Here is an 18,582-nt window from a genome sequence, read left to right as displayed (position 1 = left end):
CAGGAGAGGGGGTGACGGAGGCAGGGCACGGGCAGGAGAGGGGGTGATGGAGGCAGGGCACCGGCAGGAGAGGGTGTGGCCGAGGCAGTGGATGGGCAGGAGAGGGGGTCGCCGAGGCCTGCTTGTGGTCACAGGACACACGGTGAGAGAAAAATGAGTAAACGCAGTGGAAGTTGAGGAGGGAGGTTGGGTTCAGAGGGGAGTTTGTGAGCATTGTTCTAGATGGTGGGACAGTGCCCAGCGATGATGGAGGCTGAGTGTACCTGTGGAAATGTGTGGCCAAGGGGTGTGAGGGCAGAGGGCCGCAGAGCTGAGGAACCCCTGAGACTCTGGGGGGTCTCTGACATCATGCGGGACCTGGGATTGGAGGTGGGAGGAGTGATGGAGGCAGGTGCCGGAGTACCCAAGGAAGGAGGGCGTGGCAGGGAACACATTACTGACCGCACTTGGACAAGCGGAATGTGCAATGAGACTCCACAAAGCCTAGGTTCTCAAGGGGTATGGAGCCAGGGACAGATTGGTCATTGTGTTGGGGACAGAGGAAGACAAGTTTTGCCATTAGGTGGCCCTAAATTCATCTGCTCAGCAAAGTAAAGGCTCAATGTGGAAGCCAGAACTTGTATTTGAAGAAGGACGGGAAGAATGAACTGAGGAGGGCCTGTCCCCAGCAGCTCAAGAGGGAGGAGGCTGTGGGGACTTGGAGTGTCCCATTTCTTCCAGAGCACCGTCCTGAGAGTGCTTTGGGAAGAAGGGAGGCGCGTCCTGCCTCCCGGCTGCCCTGTTTCTGTACGAGTCACAGGATGGCGGCCCTTGTCCTACCCGCCACCGGTGGCAAGTCGTGGGGTCTTGGCATTTCTCAGGCTTGAAAGGCTCTGACCCTCAGCCTGGGAAGGGAGGGGGCTGGGCAGAGCAGGTGAGGCAGGAGTGGAGCACCAGGGGCCCAGAGGTCCTCCGTGTCCAATCGGGTGGCTCTTGGGATTTGGGACTTAGGTGTTTGGGTGTCTGGATGTGACCTGTGTAGTGAATGTGCTGGAGCTTTTGAATTCTCCCTTTATTTCTTTCTGTGAACCTGATAAAAACACCGTGATGTCCATGGCCTGTTTCCTCATCTGTGAAGTGGGAATAATCTCTTCCCCAAGTGCAGTCAGACCTTGAGCCCTGTTACCTTTTGTTGGGGAGACGGCTGTTTGGGTGTCTTAGGAGAGCTGTGAGTAGGTGTTTGCAGGGAGTGTAGGTAGGTGCTGTGTGGGTATAGGAGGGGGATATGGTCAGTCACAGGCAGATATATGTGTGTTAGACAAGCCTGAATCCCTGGGACTCATTTCTCCTCCTCCAGCTGCGTCTTCCCCGTTCCCAGCCTCTCAGCAAAAAGGACACACAGAAGGCCGAGGGCTGGTTAATGAGCTCCTGACAAGCTAGCTACAGGTGAGTTGGATGCTCCTTTTCCCAAATCGTTATTTCTTTAGCCAGAAGGTTGGATTTGATACCTCCCAGCAGCCTGGAGCCTCGCAGCCAAACTGGCTCCTGAGGCATCCCAGGATTTCCAGGCATCTGATGGAGGGTCAGGGCTGCCCAGAAAATGTCAGTGTGTGTGGATGGTTACTGCAGGTTCAAAGCTTTCTCCAGGGTCCCTACGTACATCATGTGCTCCTGAGAGTTTTAAGGGAAAGCCAAGTAAAGGTGTAACGATGTTCCAAGCCCAAGCAGTTTATAAAAGCCATACGGAAATCGTTCATTCACTTGCCAAGTATTCCTCTGATTTCTGCCATGTCCCAGGCCCATGCTCCCCTGGAGACTGAGAGAATAAGATCACAGGAGCCCCCAGTCTGAGAGAGAAAAGACAGTTGCTCTGGGGTACTGTGCATTAAACCTGAGGAGTGGCCTAAGGAGTCGAGCATTGAGGGCTGAGCCTGGAAGCCAGGGAGAGGAGCTCAGAACCCGCCCCACATCTCGTGCTCAGGTTTCCCCAGCCCTGGCTCTGTTCTCCTGGGCCCTCTTCCTGTGCAGTTGGTGAGGGTGGTCCTCAACTGTGATGTTTGCGATGCTTTAGGGGTTGGTGACCTTCGAGGATGTGGCCATGGAGTTCACCCAGGAGGAGTGGGCGTTGCTGGCCCCTGCCCAAAGGATGCTATACAGGAACGTGATGCTGGAGAACTGCAGGAACCTGGCCTCCTCACTGGGTAAGCCTGATGCCATTCCTGCATTTATTTAATGACTCAGGAGGTAAGCCTTTTTTTCTTTTTTTTAAATTGAGGTAACATTCACAGGACAGAAAAGTCACCATTTAAACTATTTTTTTTAAGTGTCCAATTCAGTGGCTTTTCATATGTTCACAGTGTACAACCACCACCACTAATTACAGAGCATAGTTGTCATGCCACAAATAAGCCCCGTAGTCATTAAGTGGTCACTCCCCATTCCTCCCTCCTGAAAACCTTGGCAGCCACTAATCATTCTGTCTCTATGGGTGTGTCTCCTCTTTTTGTGGGGGTGATTTTTGGACAGTGTCTCCCTCCATCACCCAGGCTATAGTGCAGTGTGGCATGACCCTGAGTAGCTGGGACCACAGGTGTGCACCACCACGCCCAGCTAATTTGTGTATGTTTTTGTGGAGACAGGGTCTTGCTATGTTGCCCGGGCTGGTCTTGAACTCCTGGGCTCAGGCAATCCTGCCTTAGCTTGCCAAAGTGCTGGTATTATAGCTGTGAGCCACCATGGCTGGCTCTGTTCTTGACATTTTATATAAATGGGATCATACAAAATGTGGTCTTTTGTGTCTTACTTTTTCTTCAGCATAATCTTATCTTTTTTTTTTTTTTGAGATGGGGTTTTACTCTATTGCCCCAGACTGGAGTGCAGTGGTGGGATCTCGGCTCACTGCAGCATCCACCCCCCAGGTTCAGTCTGTTCTCCTGCCTTAGCCTACCAAATAGCTGGGACTACAGGCATGTGGCACTAGGCAAATTTTTGTATTTTTAATAGAGGCGAGGTTTCACCATGTTGGCCAGGCTGATGGTTTTCAACTCCTGGCCACCCACCTTGGCTTCCCAAAGTGCTGGGATTGCAGGTGTGAGCCACCACGCCTGGCCGATGTTCTCAAAGTATAACCATGTTGTAGCAGATATCTGAACTTCATTCTTCTTGTGATTGAATATTATTCCATTATGTGAATAACCACTTTTTATCTATCAGTTCATCAGCTGATGGAAATTTGGCCTATTCTCACCTTTTGGCTCTTGTGGGTAGTGTGCTATGAACATTCATGTACGAGACGTTGCTTGAACACCGGTTTTCTCTTGGGTATATACCTAGGAGTGGAGTATCTGTGGTAATTCTGTGTTTGATGTGTTGGGGAGCCTCCACACTTTTCCACACCTACTGTACCATTTTACTTTCTACCAGCAGTGTATGAGACCAGCAATGTATTACAGTTTCTCTGCATCCTTACCAACATTTCTCTCTTCCATTAAAAAAAAAAAAAATTATTGGCCGGGCGCGGTGGCTCAAGCCTGTAATCCCAGCACTTTGGGAGGCCGAGGCGGGTGGATCACGAGGTCAAGAGATCGAGACCATCCTGGTCACCATGGTGAAACCCCGTCTCTACTAAAAATACAAAAAATTAGCTGGGCATGGTGGCGCGTGCCTGTAATCCCAGCTACTCAGGAGGCTGGGGCAGGAGAATTGCCTGAACCCGGGAGGCGGAGGTTGTGGTGAGCCGAGATCGCGCCATTGCACTCCAGCCTGGGTAACAAGAGCGAAACTCCGTCTCAAAAAAAAAAAAAAAAAAATTATTATAGCCATTTTTGTGGGTGTCATCTCATTGTGGTTTTTATTTCCTTTTTTTTTTTTTTTTTTTTTTGAGATGGAGTCTGACTCTCGTCCAGGCTGGAAAGCAGTGGCACAATCTCAGCTCACTGCAACCTCCGCTTTCCTGGTTTAAGCGATTCTCCTGCCTAAGCCTCCCAAGTAGCTAGGATTACAGGCATGCACCACTACACCAGGCTAATTTTTGTAGTTTTAGTAGAGATGGGGTTCTCCATGTTGGCCAGGCTGGTCTCCAACTCCTGACCTCAGGTGATCCTCCCACCTCAGCCTCCCAAAATGCTGAGATACAGGTGTGAGCCACCACACCTGGCTGTGGTTTTTAATTTCTGTTTCCCTAAAAAAATGACGAGATTGGCCATCTTTCCTTGTGCCTGTTGGCCATTTACACATCTATTTTGGAGAAATGTTCATTCACATCCTTTTTTCATTTGGGGGCATTGTTTGCCTTTTTGATACTGAGTTGTAAGAGTTCTTTACATGTTCTCAACACTAGACCCTTATCAAATATTATTTATCATTTTCAAATACCTCCTCCCATTCAGTGGATTGCCTTTTTACTGTCTTGAATGATAGTTTTGCAAGAGATAAAATTATTGGTTGATCTTTCAGTACTTGGAGTATGTCATCCCACTGGCTTGTGGCCTCCATGGTTTTTGATGAGAAATCAGCTGTTAATCTTGTACATGATGATTTATTTTGCCCTTGCTATTTTTCAGGATAATCTCTTTGTCTTTGGTTTTTAACAGTTTAATTTTAAGGTATCTCAGTATGAGTTTTTTGAGTGTATCCTATTTGGAGATTGTTGAGCTGCTTGGGTGTATAGACTTGTAATTTTCATCAAATTTGGGAATGTTTGGCTGTCATTTTTCCATATATTCCTTTTTATTTCTTTCTTTCTTTTTTTTTTTTTTTTTCCAGAGACTTGCTTTGTCACCCAGGCTGGAGTGCACTGGCAAGATCTCAGCTCATTGCAACCTCCACCTCCTGGGTTCAAGCAGTTCTCCCTGCCTCAGCCTCCTGAATAGCTGGGATTACAAACGCACACCACCACACCTGGCTAATTTTTGTATTTTCAGTAGAGACAGGGTTTCATCATGTTGGCTAGGCTGGTCTCAAACTCGCGACCTCAGATGATTCTACCACCTCAGCTTTCCAAAGTACTATAACACAGGTGTGAGCTACCGTGATTGACCTATTTTTCCTATATTCCTTCTGCTCCTTTTTCTGCCTCCTCTCCAGTGGCAACTCCCGTTATGTGTATTTGGATGTTTGATGATGTCTTCTGGGTCTCTTAGGCTCTGTTCTTCTTTTTCCCTTTTTAATTTCTCCATTACAGATCAAGCAATCTTTATTGACCTGTCTTCAAGTTCACACTGATTGTGTCTTCCTCCTGATCAAGTCTTCTGATGAACCCCTTCTAGTAAATTTTTCATTTCAGATACTATATTTTTCAATTTTAAAATTCCTGTTTGGCTCCCTTTTATAATTTCCATCTCTTTAGGATTTTCTCTGGTGAGAATTCATTCTCCTGGTTCCATTAGTTCTTTGTACACAATTTCCATTAACTCTTTGAGCATATTTGAAATGGTTGATTTGAAGTTATTGCCTAATAAATCCAATGACTAGGTTTCCTTAGGGACAATTTCTGTTCATTTCTTTTTTTCCTATAATGCAGTTTCATTTCTGTTTATGTGCCTCATAATTTATGTGCTGAAAACTACTTTCAGAATATGACAATATGGCAGTTCTGTAAACCTGATTTTCCCATCCCCAAGGTTTCTTGTAGTTGGTATTGTTTCTTTTGTTTAGTGACATTTCTGCACTAATTTTGTCATATCCATATTTGTTATGTGTGGCCACTGAAGTCTCTGTTCTGTTAGAGTAATGTTCAGCTTGTGACTAATTTGTCAGAGATTTTCTTAAATACCTGAAACCCTAAAGATTACTAGTCTTGTCGATGGATCTGAATTATATGTTGGAGCATGCCTTCAACACTCAGCTAAAGCACTTTACAACTCTGCCTTAGCCTTCAGTTCCTGCTTATGCAGAGCCTGGAGGTCAAAGGTGAGGGCTTGGTGCCTTCTCAGATCTTTTCTCAGCATGTGTTCATCCCTGGATATGTGCATGGCCTTCTAGGAATGTGTGGAGGCCGGGCACAGTGGCTCACACCTGTAATCCCAGCACTTTGGGAGGCCAAGGGGGATGAATCATCTGAGCTCAGGAGTTTGAGTCCAACCTAGCCAAGGTGGTGAAACCCTGTCTCTACTAAAAATACAAAAAAATCAGCCAAGCATGGTGGCACATGCCTATAATCCTAGCTACTCAGGAGGCTGAGGCAGGAGAAGTGCTTGAACCCAGGAGGTGAAGGTTGCAGTGAGCCGAGATCACGTGACTGCACTCCAGCCTGGGCAACGGAGCAAGACTCCATCTTGTTGGTGGGGGTGAGGAATGTGTGGAAAGACACCCTGCTCCCCAGCGCATCTTGTTCTCCACTTCTCCCAGGGTTTTTGGTTTAGTCTTTCGTTTGCTTCAGTTTTCCCTGCCCCATTCAGCAGTGGCTAAATGTATCTGCCTTTAGATGTGCTGCGACACACTTCCCTCTCTACCCTCCAGCTTCCACAGGTACAGCCTCTTCAGACCTGTGGGAGTTCGGAGTTACACAACTAAAGGGAAGCCCTTTGACCCAGCACATCAGGGAGCCACCAGACAGTCAAAACAACCACCCACCCACAGTTTTTTAGAATAAGGTGCATTGTGCCACCTTTAGTACTAGAAATACAGTTGTCTCCAAGGCAAAATGGGGAATAGAGTATGTGGCTGGAGTCAGTTAAAATGTCACAAATCCCTCTTACCCAGATTCAGCTGTCTGTCTTGATTAGGCATTCTCCTGTGGTCATAAACTTTTGATAACATTCCAGAGTTCCAATGAAGTTGATTCTGGTTTCGCCCCATTTACTTACTGTTTCTGCGAAGGGATGGAGTTTTGGAGTTCCTAGTCTCCACTACTTTCACTGACATCACTTCTTTTAAGTCCTTCTTAAGCACGTGTGTTCCCAGGTCTGTGCTAGGATGTGGGTGTGCAGTGAAGAATACAGCAGACATGGTCCCCACCCTCATGGAGCTGTCTGTCTCAGGCTGTTCCCATGAAATGAAGATTTACTTCTTGACCTGACTGTTGGAAATAGATGCTCGGTGCCGCAAAGAAAAATTAGCACTGAGACAAAGGATTCTTCAGCAATGCAGTTTTTACTTCCTGGACTGCAGGAAAGGGTACCCATGCTAGCCATCATGCCACAAGAATACAATGAACAAAGGAAAACACACAGATTTATTTTTTACACCTTTGGGGTTGTCCTTACTGCTATGTCTGATCTCCTTTGGCTGTAGCCAGACCTCACAATCTAAACTAAAACCCAATTGGCTAACAACTTAAAACTTAGGTAAAAGCAACGGAGAGCTGGGACATGCCTGTGAGCACATCCAGCGCAGATATCTTGGTTAAAGTACAATGACATAGAATGTACTACGTGCCTGTAAGCATGGCATCTCCGACACCTACCTAGGATAGGGCTTAACAAAGTTATTAGCAAACTGATTCTTTAACAAGAAGGGGAACTTTTCGACTTCCCACACTGACGGTATATTCTGTGTAGTTAAATCTTGGGCTTTCAAATTCTGTACTGAAACCTGTACTGGGGCTCCCGGGACCAGTTATCCTGCAGCCACCCTAGCTATTGACTGAGGAGGCTTGTGAGTTTTTTTCTTTTTTTTAATTTTTGTGAAAGAGGATTACTGTATATATTCAATTTTGGCATAATGATTCCTCTGCTCCTGAAGTCACACCTCTTCACCTTCATAAGTACTGATTTCAACTTCATGGGGGAGCTTATCTGCTGCACAGACCCCTACATCATGTGCCTTTTCTCCATGTACAGGGAACCAAGTTGATAAACCTAGTCTGATCTCCCATTTGGAGCAAGAAGATAAATTGATGACCGAAGAGAGAGGAATTGTCCCAGGTACCCGACCAGGTGAGCACCAGGTGGATATAAATCATTGCGAGGAACAGGTCTGGCCAGGGAGTGAGAAGTTGGGAGTATTATAATACATTAGGAAATATCAGGGAGAGAACTGCATAAGTGCCCCTTTTCCCAACAAGGCCAAGAACGTTTGGTCTGAGGCTCACGTACCTTCATTACTTTACCTTTCAGCCTGTCATCTCATACTTTACTTTGGCCTCAGGAGAGAAAAAAAAAAAAAAAAAGACATGTCTTAGGCGGGCACGGTGGCTCCCCGCTGTAATCCCAGCACTTTAGGAAGCTGAGGCGGGTGGATCACAAGGTCAGAAGATCGAGACCATCCTGGCTAACACAATGAAACCCTGTCTGTACTAAAAGTACAAAAAAGTAGCCGGGCGTGGTGGTGCGTGCCTATAATCCCAGCTACTTGGGAGGCTGTGCTGTACCCAAAGCGAGTTTAAAACAGAAGCACCACACAGAGTTTCTTGAGAGTCCGTTTAATGCCGGTGTCCTAAAGTCAGCTGTTGCTCAAACCTCTCAGCCCCGAACAAAAGGCAGACAACATTTTTATACCTTTGTGGGGTTAGGGGGTGGAACACAAATTGTTACAGAAGCAGAAAGAGCAGGTTAGGGGAGGGGGGACCTAACAGCAAAGATTCTATTTAAAGTCCAAGCAGGATGTGGGGTAGGCAGTGACACTGCTGCAGGTACAGGATATGTGGGCCAGTGGGCCGTGTTTCTCAGAAAAACAGGTTACAAAATACCAGGTGCCTCAGGCTACAGAGTTTCAGGAACAAAGTGCTCTACAGAGCTCAGGGTGGTTAGAATGGAGTTAACAGGATTGCTTAAAATGGAGTCACCATAGACAGGCTAGATTATGTCATTCCCCACTGATGTTTTGGCAGAATCAAATCATGGATTCCTCAGTGTCATCTACAGGATGGTAGTGGGTTCTGAGGTACATGAGGCTGACAGGCTGTGGGCTGCCTAATGAATTTTAGGAGCCAGTTTAGTATGCATGGTCCAAAAGTTAGGCCTAAAAGGAGAAGAAGTAGGGGGCCTGCCAGCCTGGTGATCAGGGTCGGGAGCCAGGGCTTCCAGTTAAACAGTCCCTGATACCAGGGAGTATTACTCTTCTGCTCTCGGCAGCGTTTGTCTAAGTTATCCCTGACTCTTTGGAGAGTATCTCTGATGACTCCAGACTTGTTGGCATAGAAACAACAGCTTTACCCTAATGCAGCACAGAGTCTTCCTTGGGACAGAAACAATCTAAACCTCAGTGGTTTTGAAGCACCACCTTGGCTAGGGAATCTGATTGGGCATCCAGCATGTTTATGGCTGACTGAATTTCTTCTAGATCAGTATCAATGCGATGGGAGAATGACACCAGTGCAGTTTCTCCTTGGATTAAAGCAGCAGTCCCCAGGGCAGTGCAGCCTGCTACACCAAGTCCTGCCAGGAGAGGCACTAGAGTCGGGGCCCTGTGGCTGAACCTGAAGTGTAGTCCGGCGGGCTGAAGAGGAGGCGTCCTTCTGGTCCGCTGTACGCTTATACTTGGGGAAGTACATGGACCAAGACACAGTTTGGGCCTTGTCTTCAGAGTTGTTCCATTTATGCAACGGGTGAGACTGGAGGTGCAGGCCAACCAGATGCCATTGGGAGCTCGACAGGACAATGAGGAGTTCATAACAGTGAGTAAAGACTGACTGCAAGTAGTCTGAAAGGGAAAAGCAGACAGGTTATATCCAGAGATGATTAAGCAGGATACATTTCCCGCAATATAACCTAGAGTGAGTAAGCGGGAAGGCTTTGTGCAGGGAGGAGATTCAAGTGGGGTAGGTTTTTCTGCTCCTACTGCCATATAGTATGGAGGTTTTGTCTTTAGGCACAGCCAACAGTCTTGAGCCAGTTCGGGTTGGGTGGTATTTAGAAGCTTATGCATGTCAGCAAGGATATACATTAGAATTGGGGCTAGATGAGGTTTAGGCCCGAGCCTAGAGACCACCCAGGGTGGGCCGGCTGAAATTTTTAACTGGGGATGGGGCTGGAACATAGGTTCCCCTAAGTCCATTATGGCCCAGTAGGTTTTGGCAGTCTCCAGTAGGTAAGGACCTTTTTTTGGATTACGAGCAGTTCCCAGATCCCATCCAGTTACATGTAGCCTGAGTCCCCAGGTCATCCCCATGGTCAAAAGAAGGCAAAGGGATTGTGGATAGTAGGTTTAGGGGGTTAGAGGATCCCATAGAGCATGTTTTTGGACGGGCAGCACAGGCTAAAGAGAGGGTTGAAGATTTTGTTGGTCCCCCGTGATAGGTGGCTAGGGTTACACGGGACCAATATGGGCAGAAATATTCATCTGCTTGCTGGCAGTTTACACCTGAGGAGTTTCCTGGACACATATAAAAGTCAATTGACTGAAGTTCCTTTTCCTCACTGTCAGATCTCCCACATCCCAGCCAAGGTATCCCGAGGTCACCCTGGGAGCCCCAACTGAAAAGAAGGCTGACTTCCGAGATTAGGGCAGACTAGAGGGAATAGGTGTGCTCTCTCTCATTTCTGCCCCCATCACCACGCACCAGTGTTGGGTCCCAGAGAGGCGCATCTACTCCTTCCACGCAGGACAAGTGGTCAGTAATACTACCTGGAAGGGGATGCTGTCCCACACAGAGTTAATCCTCTAAGTTGACCTGACTGCCCTAATCTCGTAGGCTTAAGGGATTAGGTCCTGGCTCAGGGACCCGTGTTGCTTGTTGAGTCTCCGTAGTGGACTTTGCGCGGGAGCAGTGGATCCAGATCGGGATACTGTTAACCTTCAAGCGGTTGGGGTTGCTAGGATCATGGTGTAGGGTCCCTTCCATGATGGGGTAAGTCCTTCCTTCTGGAACTTTGATATACATGAGGTCTCCTGGGTGGAAGGGATGACCAGATGTAGGCAGGTCAGAAGTAGGGGTCGAGTATGTTTCTCAAACAAGTGGCTGGATAAAGTCCTGTACCTGTTGGAGAGACTGTAAGTACTGTAACAGGTTAGCATGAGAGATTTCTGCCAAATGGACATCCTTCAGCCTTGCTAGAATGTGTGGTGCTCTACCAGACATTACTTTTGTACAGGGTGAATTGCCCGATAAGGGGAGCATCTAGTTCTAAGGAGTGTGAGGAGAAGGAGGTTTGTCCAACTCTCGCCAGTCTCCAGAATGAGTTTTGTAAGGGTGTCCTTTAAAGTTCGGTTCATGCGTTCAACCTGTCCAGAGCTCTGGGCCTGTAGGCACAGTGTAGTTTCCATTGGACATTTAGTGCCTTACTGACCACTTGAGTAATGGACATGGGGAAGGCTGGACCGTTGTCTGACCCAATGGCAATTGGCAGCCTGTGCCAGGGAATGATTTCATTTATGTTTATTACTGTGGATGCAGTTTCATTTCGAGTGGCAAATGCCTCAGTCCATCCAGAAAAGGTATCCACCATCACCAGGAGATGCTTAGATCCTGCCCGGTGTGGTTTTATTTCTGTAAAGTCTATTTCCCACCTTTCTCCTGGGCTGCATCCTTGGAGGCAGCGGCCCAGTTCAGGTTTGGGACCTTGCCCGGCGTTTACTTGTGCACAGGCAACGCGGCTATAAGCGGTCAGTACAGTTAAGTCCGGAAGGTGGGGGATTTTGAAGCACCCCATAAAAGCTGAGCCAACTTGGTTCCTCGCAGGTGAGTGGTGGAATGAAGTTGGCCGACTAGGGCCTGTCCGAGGGACTCAGGCAGGAAGATTCTCAAGTCCGGCAGGATCCACCATCCATTTTGGTTTTTGTTGGCCTGAAGATCTGATGCTTGCTTTTCTTCCTCTGGAGAATATGTTGGATGGTTGGGCAGCTCTGGCTAGGGTAGGATACGACTGGCAACAGAGTCAGTGGGGGTGACAGGAAGCATAGCTGCTTCACAGGCTGCAGAGTCTGCCTTCTGGTTTCCCCAGGCAATACTCATGTTTCTCTCTGGTGTTCTTTGCAGTGGATTACAGCGACCTGACAGGAAGCCATGTGGCCATGTGGCCAGGATTTCCTCTTTGTTTCTGATATTTTTCCTGCAGAGGTAAGTAATCCCCTCTCCTGGTATATGGCCCCATGTACATGTACAGTAGCAAAGGCATACCGACTGTCATTGTAGATGTTTACTTGCTTGTCTTTGGCCCTGGGTAAGGGCTACTAGTTCAGCCTTTTGTGCGGAGGTGCCATCCGGTAGTGCTTGGGCCCAAATAATATTGGTGTCTGTTGTGATAGCTGCACCGGCACTGCTTCCATTGGTGAACAGAGTGGCGTCTGCCTGGTCCAGAGGGGTATCTTGCAAGTCTGGCCTACTGGTCTTAGTGACCTCAAGTATTTCTTGGCAGTCATGAATGGGAGCAGAGAAGTCTGGGTCTGGGAGCAAAGTTGCCAGATTCAAGCAGCATGCAGGATGGAAAGTCAGCCTGGGTTGGTCCAGTAGCAGGCTTTGGTACTGTAAGATCCGTGAGTTTGACATCCATTTTCCCGAGGCACTCCTGAGCAGAGTTGCCACTGCATGGGGTGCCGTAAGGGTCAGTTCTTGGCCCAAGGTTAACTTACTGGTTTCCCGGACCAAACTTGGAGTAGCTGCCACTGCCCACAGGCAGCTTGGCCAACCTGAAGCCACTGGGTCCAATTTTTTTGATAAGTAGGTGTCTGGCCGCCACCATGGTCCCAGGGACTGGGTGAGGACTCCCTTGGCCATGCCCTTGTTTTCATGGACAAACAGGTGGAAAGGTTTTGACACATCAGGGAGTGCCAAAGCCAGTGATTCAGTGAGAGCCCTTTTTAAGTTCTGGAAGGCCCGTTCCTCTGTCTCAGTGTAAACCAGCTCTCTGCTTCCACTGGTCACGGTGTAGAGGGGCTTTGCGATTTCTGTGAACCCTGGAAGCCAGAGGCGGCAGTACCCTGCTGCCCCCAGGAATTCCCACAACTGTTTTTTTGTGGTAGGAGTTGGAATTTGCAAGATAGCCTGTTTTCGAGCATTGGAAAGTGCTCGCTTTCCCTTGGTGAGTTCACATCCTAAGTAAAGTACCTTCTGGAGGCAGACTTGGGCCTTTTTGCCGAGACTTGTATCCAAGCCCTTGGAGGAGACACAGCAAGTCTTTTGTATGTTGTAGGCAGCTGTTGGCCGTTTCCGTGGCCAGCAGCGAGTCATCTACATACTGGAGAAGGGTGCAGTCTGGATGGCTGGCTCAGAAAGGCACTAGGTTCTGTTGGAGAACATCTCCAAAAAGGGTAGGAGAATTCTTGAACCCCTGGGATAAGCGGGTCCAAGTAAGTTGGGTGGTGTCTCCTGAGTTTGGATCTGTCCATTTGAAAGCACAGATTGGCTGGCTGCTGGCAGCCAAGGGGATGGCAAAGAAGGTGTCCTTTAAGTCCCAAACAGTGTATACTGTATGGTTTGGCGGGAGCAGGCTGAGGAGGATGTATGGGTTCGGGACAGTCGGGTGAACAGTGACTAGACTGCTTGTTAACATCCTGCAAATCCTGGACCAGCCGATAGTCATTGGTGCCAGGCTTCTTTACTGGCAGGAATGGAGTATTCCAGGCCGCTTTGCAGTAGCCACTGTACGTGGGGACTTCCGCCTTCCCTGGCTTTTTGACTCATGGGATACTGTTTTACTTGTACCAGTAGAGCTGTAGCCAACAACTCCACTGTCCCAGGGGGTTTGATTCCGCCCAAAAGTGGGGAAGCTAGGCCTCTAATTCCAGCATAAGTGAGCCGTTTTCTGAGGTTATGGCTGGGGCGTTTAAAACCAGGAGGTATTCTTCTGACACAGGGGTGGTCAGTAAGAGGTGGGTAGTTGATGAATCCTGGTCTTCTAAGTTGAGATGAGTTCCTCGGGTTAAGAAAGAGATAGAGGCTTGCAGTTTATGGAGTAGGTATCTTCCCATTAGGGGATACGGGCACTCCGAAACTACCAAGAAGGAATGAGTTAGTCTTTCCTGGCCTAGGTTTACTTCTGGGTAGCTGCAGATAGTCCCTGTGGCCCCTTGAACTGCTCCTTTTGTGATTGGTGACCTGGCCCAAAGGTGTTTTTGATACTCAGCATTCTGCTCCAGCTTCAATTAAAAATTTTACAGGGTGACCCCATACTGTGGTGCTGACCATGGGCTCCTGGGGGCCAAGCAAGAATGAGCCCCAGCCCTATCAATCTAGCTCCTCCAAGGCTAGCAATTTTTTGGGTTTTTTTTTTGGTTCCTTGTCTTTTGGGGCACTTATTTTTCACTGGAGCAGTGCTCGGGCCCCCAGCTGACGGCCCTTGTTCTTTTTGTTGATTTGTTGGGGAAGGGGTCTTCCCTGTGCCTCCTGGAGGGCAGCCACCAAAATTTTTGCCTGTCTTTTGGAAGCCTTGTCACAAGCAGCTTGGGCTGCCTGTTTTTCCCTGTTATCAAACAAACACCTTTTGGGCTATTTCTAAAAGTTATGTGATACTCATTCCAGCAAATCCCTCCAGCTTTTGTAATTTTCTCCAGATGTCTGGGGCTGCCTGAGTTACAGAAGCCAAATTTAAAGCGCTTCTTTTTTGGGTGCAGCCAGATCAAATGGGGTGTTAAGTATGATAGGCCTCCTGGAGACGCCCCTGGAAACTCATTGGTCCCCTGGACCACTTCTGTGGTTTTAGATAAATTCATAGGCTTCCATGCAGCTCCCTTAATACCTGAGAGAAGATACTGGTGGAAGTTGTCCAAAGCCCTTCTCCCCGCCGAGTTAGGGTCCAGTCTGGTCTGGTTGAGGGGAAAACTTCCTCCAACCGGTTCCTGCCCTCCTCTTCAGGTTGGCCAGTGGAGGTGAAGTGTTTCCCTGCTTCCCTTCAGATACGGTCGCTGTCCTCTGCAGTAAAAAGAGTGGAGGTTTTGCTGCCAGTCATCCCAAGTAGAACAATGAGTCTGGAGTATGGATTCCACCAGGTCAGAAGCAGGTTCTGAGCTCTCCAATTATGTAAATCAGAGGTGGAAAATGGGACATAAACCAAAAATGGGGTTGACTGTTCACCACCAGCCGGAGGCGGTGCCTCCCTCAAAGGAAGTGGGGGAGCAGCCTCCACCTCCTGTTGTGGCCAAAGCCTGGAGGCCACAGGTGGTGATGCATTGGTGGGTACAGGAAAAGTAACGATGGGCAACAACGGGGTCGTAGAGCGGAGGGAGGATCAGGGGGAGACCTGTGTCCTCCCCAGACGGGGGCAGGACTGGAGGGGCCGAGGTGAAGAGGGTGGCAACCGAGTAGTATGGTTGAGTACCTTAGAGGCAGGGTTTTGAGCTGTGCAGGACTGCATCCACGGTGGTGGGTTCAGGACTAGCCTTAGCTACTGATCAATATACAGGAACTGGTTGGGGTGACCTGGGTTTCTTGTGACTACCCTTCAAACTGCCTGGACCATGTTAGGGCCTGCGTTCAGCCATCCCACGTTAACGGTTGGCCATTCTAATTCACACAGGGTTCAGAGCTGGCCCTTGGAGAGGTGGATTCCAGTGACATAATCTAGCCTGTCTATGGTGACTCCATTTTAAGCAATCCTGTTAACTCCATTCTAACCACCCTGAGCTCTGTAGAGCACTTTGTTCCTGAAACTCTGTAGCCTGAGGCACCTGGTATTTTGTAACCTGTTTTTCTGAGAAACACGGCCCACTGGCCCACATATCCTGTACCTGCAGCAGTGTCACTGCCTACCCCACATCCTGCTTGACAAACAACTTTAAATAGAATCTTTGCTGTTAGGTCCCCCCTCCCCTAACCTGCTCTTTCTGCTTCTGTAACAATTTGTCTTCTACCCCCTAACCCCGCAAAGGTATAAAAACGTCTGCCTTTTGTTCAGGGCTGAGAGGTTTGAGCAACAGCTGACTCTTGGACACCGGCATTAAACAGACTCTCAACGAACTCAGTGTGGTGCTTCTGTTAAACTTGCTCTGGGTACAACAGCTGAGGCAGGAGAATCTCTTGACCCGGGAGGCGGAGGTTGGAGTGAGCTGAGATTGCGCCATTGCACTCCAGCCCGGGCGACAGACTCCGTCTCAAAAAAAAAAAAAAAAAAGACACATCTCTTTTTCTTAAATGTAAGTCTCCTATGAGTTCTTTGAGCAGTTTCAGTCCACCTTGCCTTCCTGACAGTTTCTTCATTTTGTCAACATCAATCTCTATCTTGCTAGAATCTTTATTAAACATTGCCTAAAATTTTCACGCCCGTATCCCGTTTGTTGAATGCCTTCTCAAAAGCCCTCATCTCAGATTCTGCCTTCACTCATATATGCATTTTACCATTTCACCATCAACTTAAAATTGCCACTTTCCTATCAACTTAAATTTCTTTTTAACTTGTTTCAGATGTGGAGACTCCACTTGAAGCCAGCGGGTTACCTTCTAAGCTACATGTTTTTCAAAAAGAACAATCTAGAAATACGAAAATGGTAAGACTAACATGGGTGGTTTCTGGCATTTCATGGTAGGAGAATGCTCTACATGAGAAAAGCCACAAAGAGTGGCTTTATTAAATAGTTATTAAAGGAAAGTGTCATTTTTCCAAGAGAAAATAGTGTCTCTGGAGAGATACTGTGAAATTATTTAGAATTTGGAGAAAAGCATTAGCCCCAAACCCTTTCCTGAGAAGTCCCACAAGTAAATACATCCAGTAGTCTGAGTCAGATATTGGGTATTGGGTAAACAAAATAGCCAGGCGCAGTGGCTCACGCCTGTAATCCCAGCACTTTGGGAAGCCAGGGTGGGTGGAGCACCTGAGGTTAGGAGTTTGAGAACAGACTGGCCAACATAGTGATACCTCATCTCTGCTAAAAATACAAAAATATTAGCTGGGCATGGTGGCACAAGCCTGTACTCCCAGCTGCTTGGGAGGCTGAGGCAGGAGAATCACTTGAACCCAGGAGATGGAGGTTGCAGTGAGCCAAGATCATGCCATTGCACTCCAGACTGGGTGACAAGAGCGAAACTTCATCTCCAAAACAAAAACAAAAAAAAGAAAAATTAGCCTTAAACTTATTAGAAAAATGCACTATGAATATGATAAAGATGTGTAGAAAGAATCCATCTTTTTTAAATTCTCTGAATCAAACTGACAGAAGCCATGTACCAGCACACTCATAGTGGCAAAAACATTAATTCTAAAACCATGATACACAACAGAATTCCTGGGAGAGGGACCCATGACAGTATTCAGTGCTAAAAATATTATAAATTGTACTTACTAGTCATCTCTTAATCAACAGGAGACAAATCATCTTGGAGCAAAACTCAGCAAACGTAATCAGTGTTTTAAAGTCCTCAGCTCAAAATCTTCCCTTACACGGCACAAGAGGATTCCTACTGGAGAAAAACCCTATGACTGCAGTAAGTGGGGTAAATCCTACAGGACTAGATGTTACCTTGCTATTCATAAGAGAATCCACAATGGGGAGAAGCCCTATGAATGCAGTGACTGTAGGAAAGCCTTCATTAATTCCTCATCCCTCAGAATGCACTGGAGAATTCACACTGGAGAAAAACCCTACAAATGTAACCGGCGTTTTCGTAAGTTCCGCACTCTCTCTGTCTTCACAAGCCACAAGAGAGCTCATACGGGGGAGAATCATTATGTATGTAATCAGTGTGGAAAGGCTTTCCGCACGAGGTCGTCTCTTTCCACAGCAGAATTCACACAGGGGAGAAACCTTACGAATGTCACGATTGTGGGAAAACTTTCATGAGGCGCACAAATCTGACACAACTCATACTGGAGAAAAACCCTACAAATGTAATGTGTGTGGAATATCTTTCACCCATAGATTTTCTCTTACAGTACACAGGAGAGTACATAATGGAGAGAAACCCTATAAATGCAATTACTGTGGAAAAGCCTTTAATGTTCTCTCGTCAGTTAAGAAACACATGAGAACGCACACTAGAGAAAAGCCCCATGAATGTAATCATTGTGAGAAATCCTTTGCTACTAACTCTAACCTTTCTTTGTATAAGAGAATACATAATAGACAATTGTGAATTCAAAAACTGTGGGGGAAAGCATTTGTTGATCTTTCATCCTCAGATAACATGAGAGAACCCCGACCAGATATAGGAATTACTTCCCACTGTGTAACAAATTACCCCCCAAAATTTTGTGGCTTCCAACAACAAAACTTGTCACAATTTTTGTAAGTAATTGAGAAACAACATAGCTCTGTAGTTCCTCTTCAGGATCTCGCATGAGGTTACAGTCCAAATGTCAGCAGAGCCATAATCATCCAGAATTTGTCCTGATGGAAGGTCCACTTCCAAAACGGCTCACTCACATGCCTGACAAGTTCATGCTAGCTGTTTTTAAGGGACCTACACTTCCAAATCATGTAGGCCTCTCAACAGGGCTAAGTTTCTTTATGGCAGCAAGTTCTCCCCAAAGCCAGTTATCTAAAGAAGCCAATACATCATAATGTCTTTTATGACCTAGCTTCAGAAAGATAGGTTTTCATGTCCCTGTTATATTGGTCACACACACCAATCCTGATACAGTTTGGAAGAAGACTCCAGGAGGTATAAACAGCAGACATTGGGAACCATCTGCAAAGTCTGCCATGGAATCAGTGGAGGAAAGCCTTCAGCAGACCCTATGTCTCTTTTTTTTTTTTTTTGGAGACAATGTCTCACTCTGTCACCCAGGCCGGAGTGCAGTGGTGTGATCACAGCTCACTGCAACCTCCACTTCCTGGTCTCAAGTCATCCTGCCA

General features: G+C 47.3%; 1 protein-coding gene across 1 annotated transcript in view; it reads left to right on the top strand.

Annotated features, from left to right (window-relative positions):
* Positions 1-17,869, top strand: part of ZNF557 (zinc finger protein 557) — a 20,270-nt gene extending 2,401 nt beyond the window's left edge. Inside the window, 8 exon segments of the mRNA XM_032252054.1 lie at positions 721-831; positions 1,337-1,425; positions 2,051-2,180; positions 7,761-7,856; positions 16,196-16,278; positions 17,092-17,500; positions 17,503-17,583; positions 17,586-17,869. Coding sequence (XP_032107945.1) covers positions 801-831; positions 1,337-1,425; positions 2,051-2,180; positions 7,761-7,856; positions 16,196-16,278; positions 17,092-17,500; positions 17,503-17,583; positions 17,586-17,860 — 1,194 coding nt within the window. The 5' untranslated portion in view covers positions 721-800 and the 3' untranslated portion in view covers positions 17,861-17,869.
* Positions 17,870-18,582: the final 713 nt, after the last annotated feature.

This window comes from Sapajus apella, unplaced genomic scaffold, assembly GCF_009761245.1.
Source record: "Sapajus apella isolate SASKATOON/1434 unplaced genomic scaffold, GSC_monkey_1.0 scaffold77, whole genome shotgun sequence".
In the NCBI taxonomy this organism is placed as follows: domain Eukaryota; kingdom Metazoa; phylum Chordata; class Mammalia; order Primates; family Cebidae; genus Sapajus; species Sapajus apella.
Note: the sequence above shows the minus strand (reverse complement) of the source record. Positions and strands in the feature narration are given on the sequence as shown.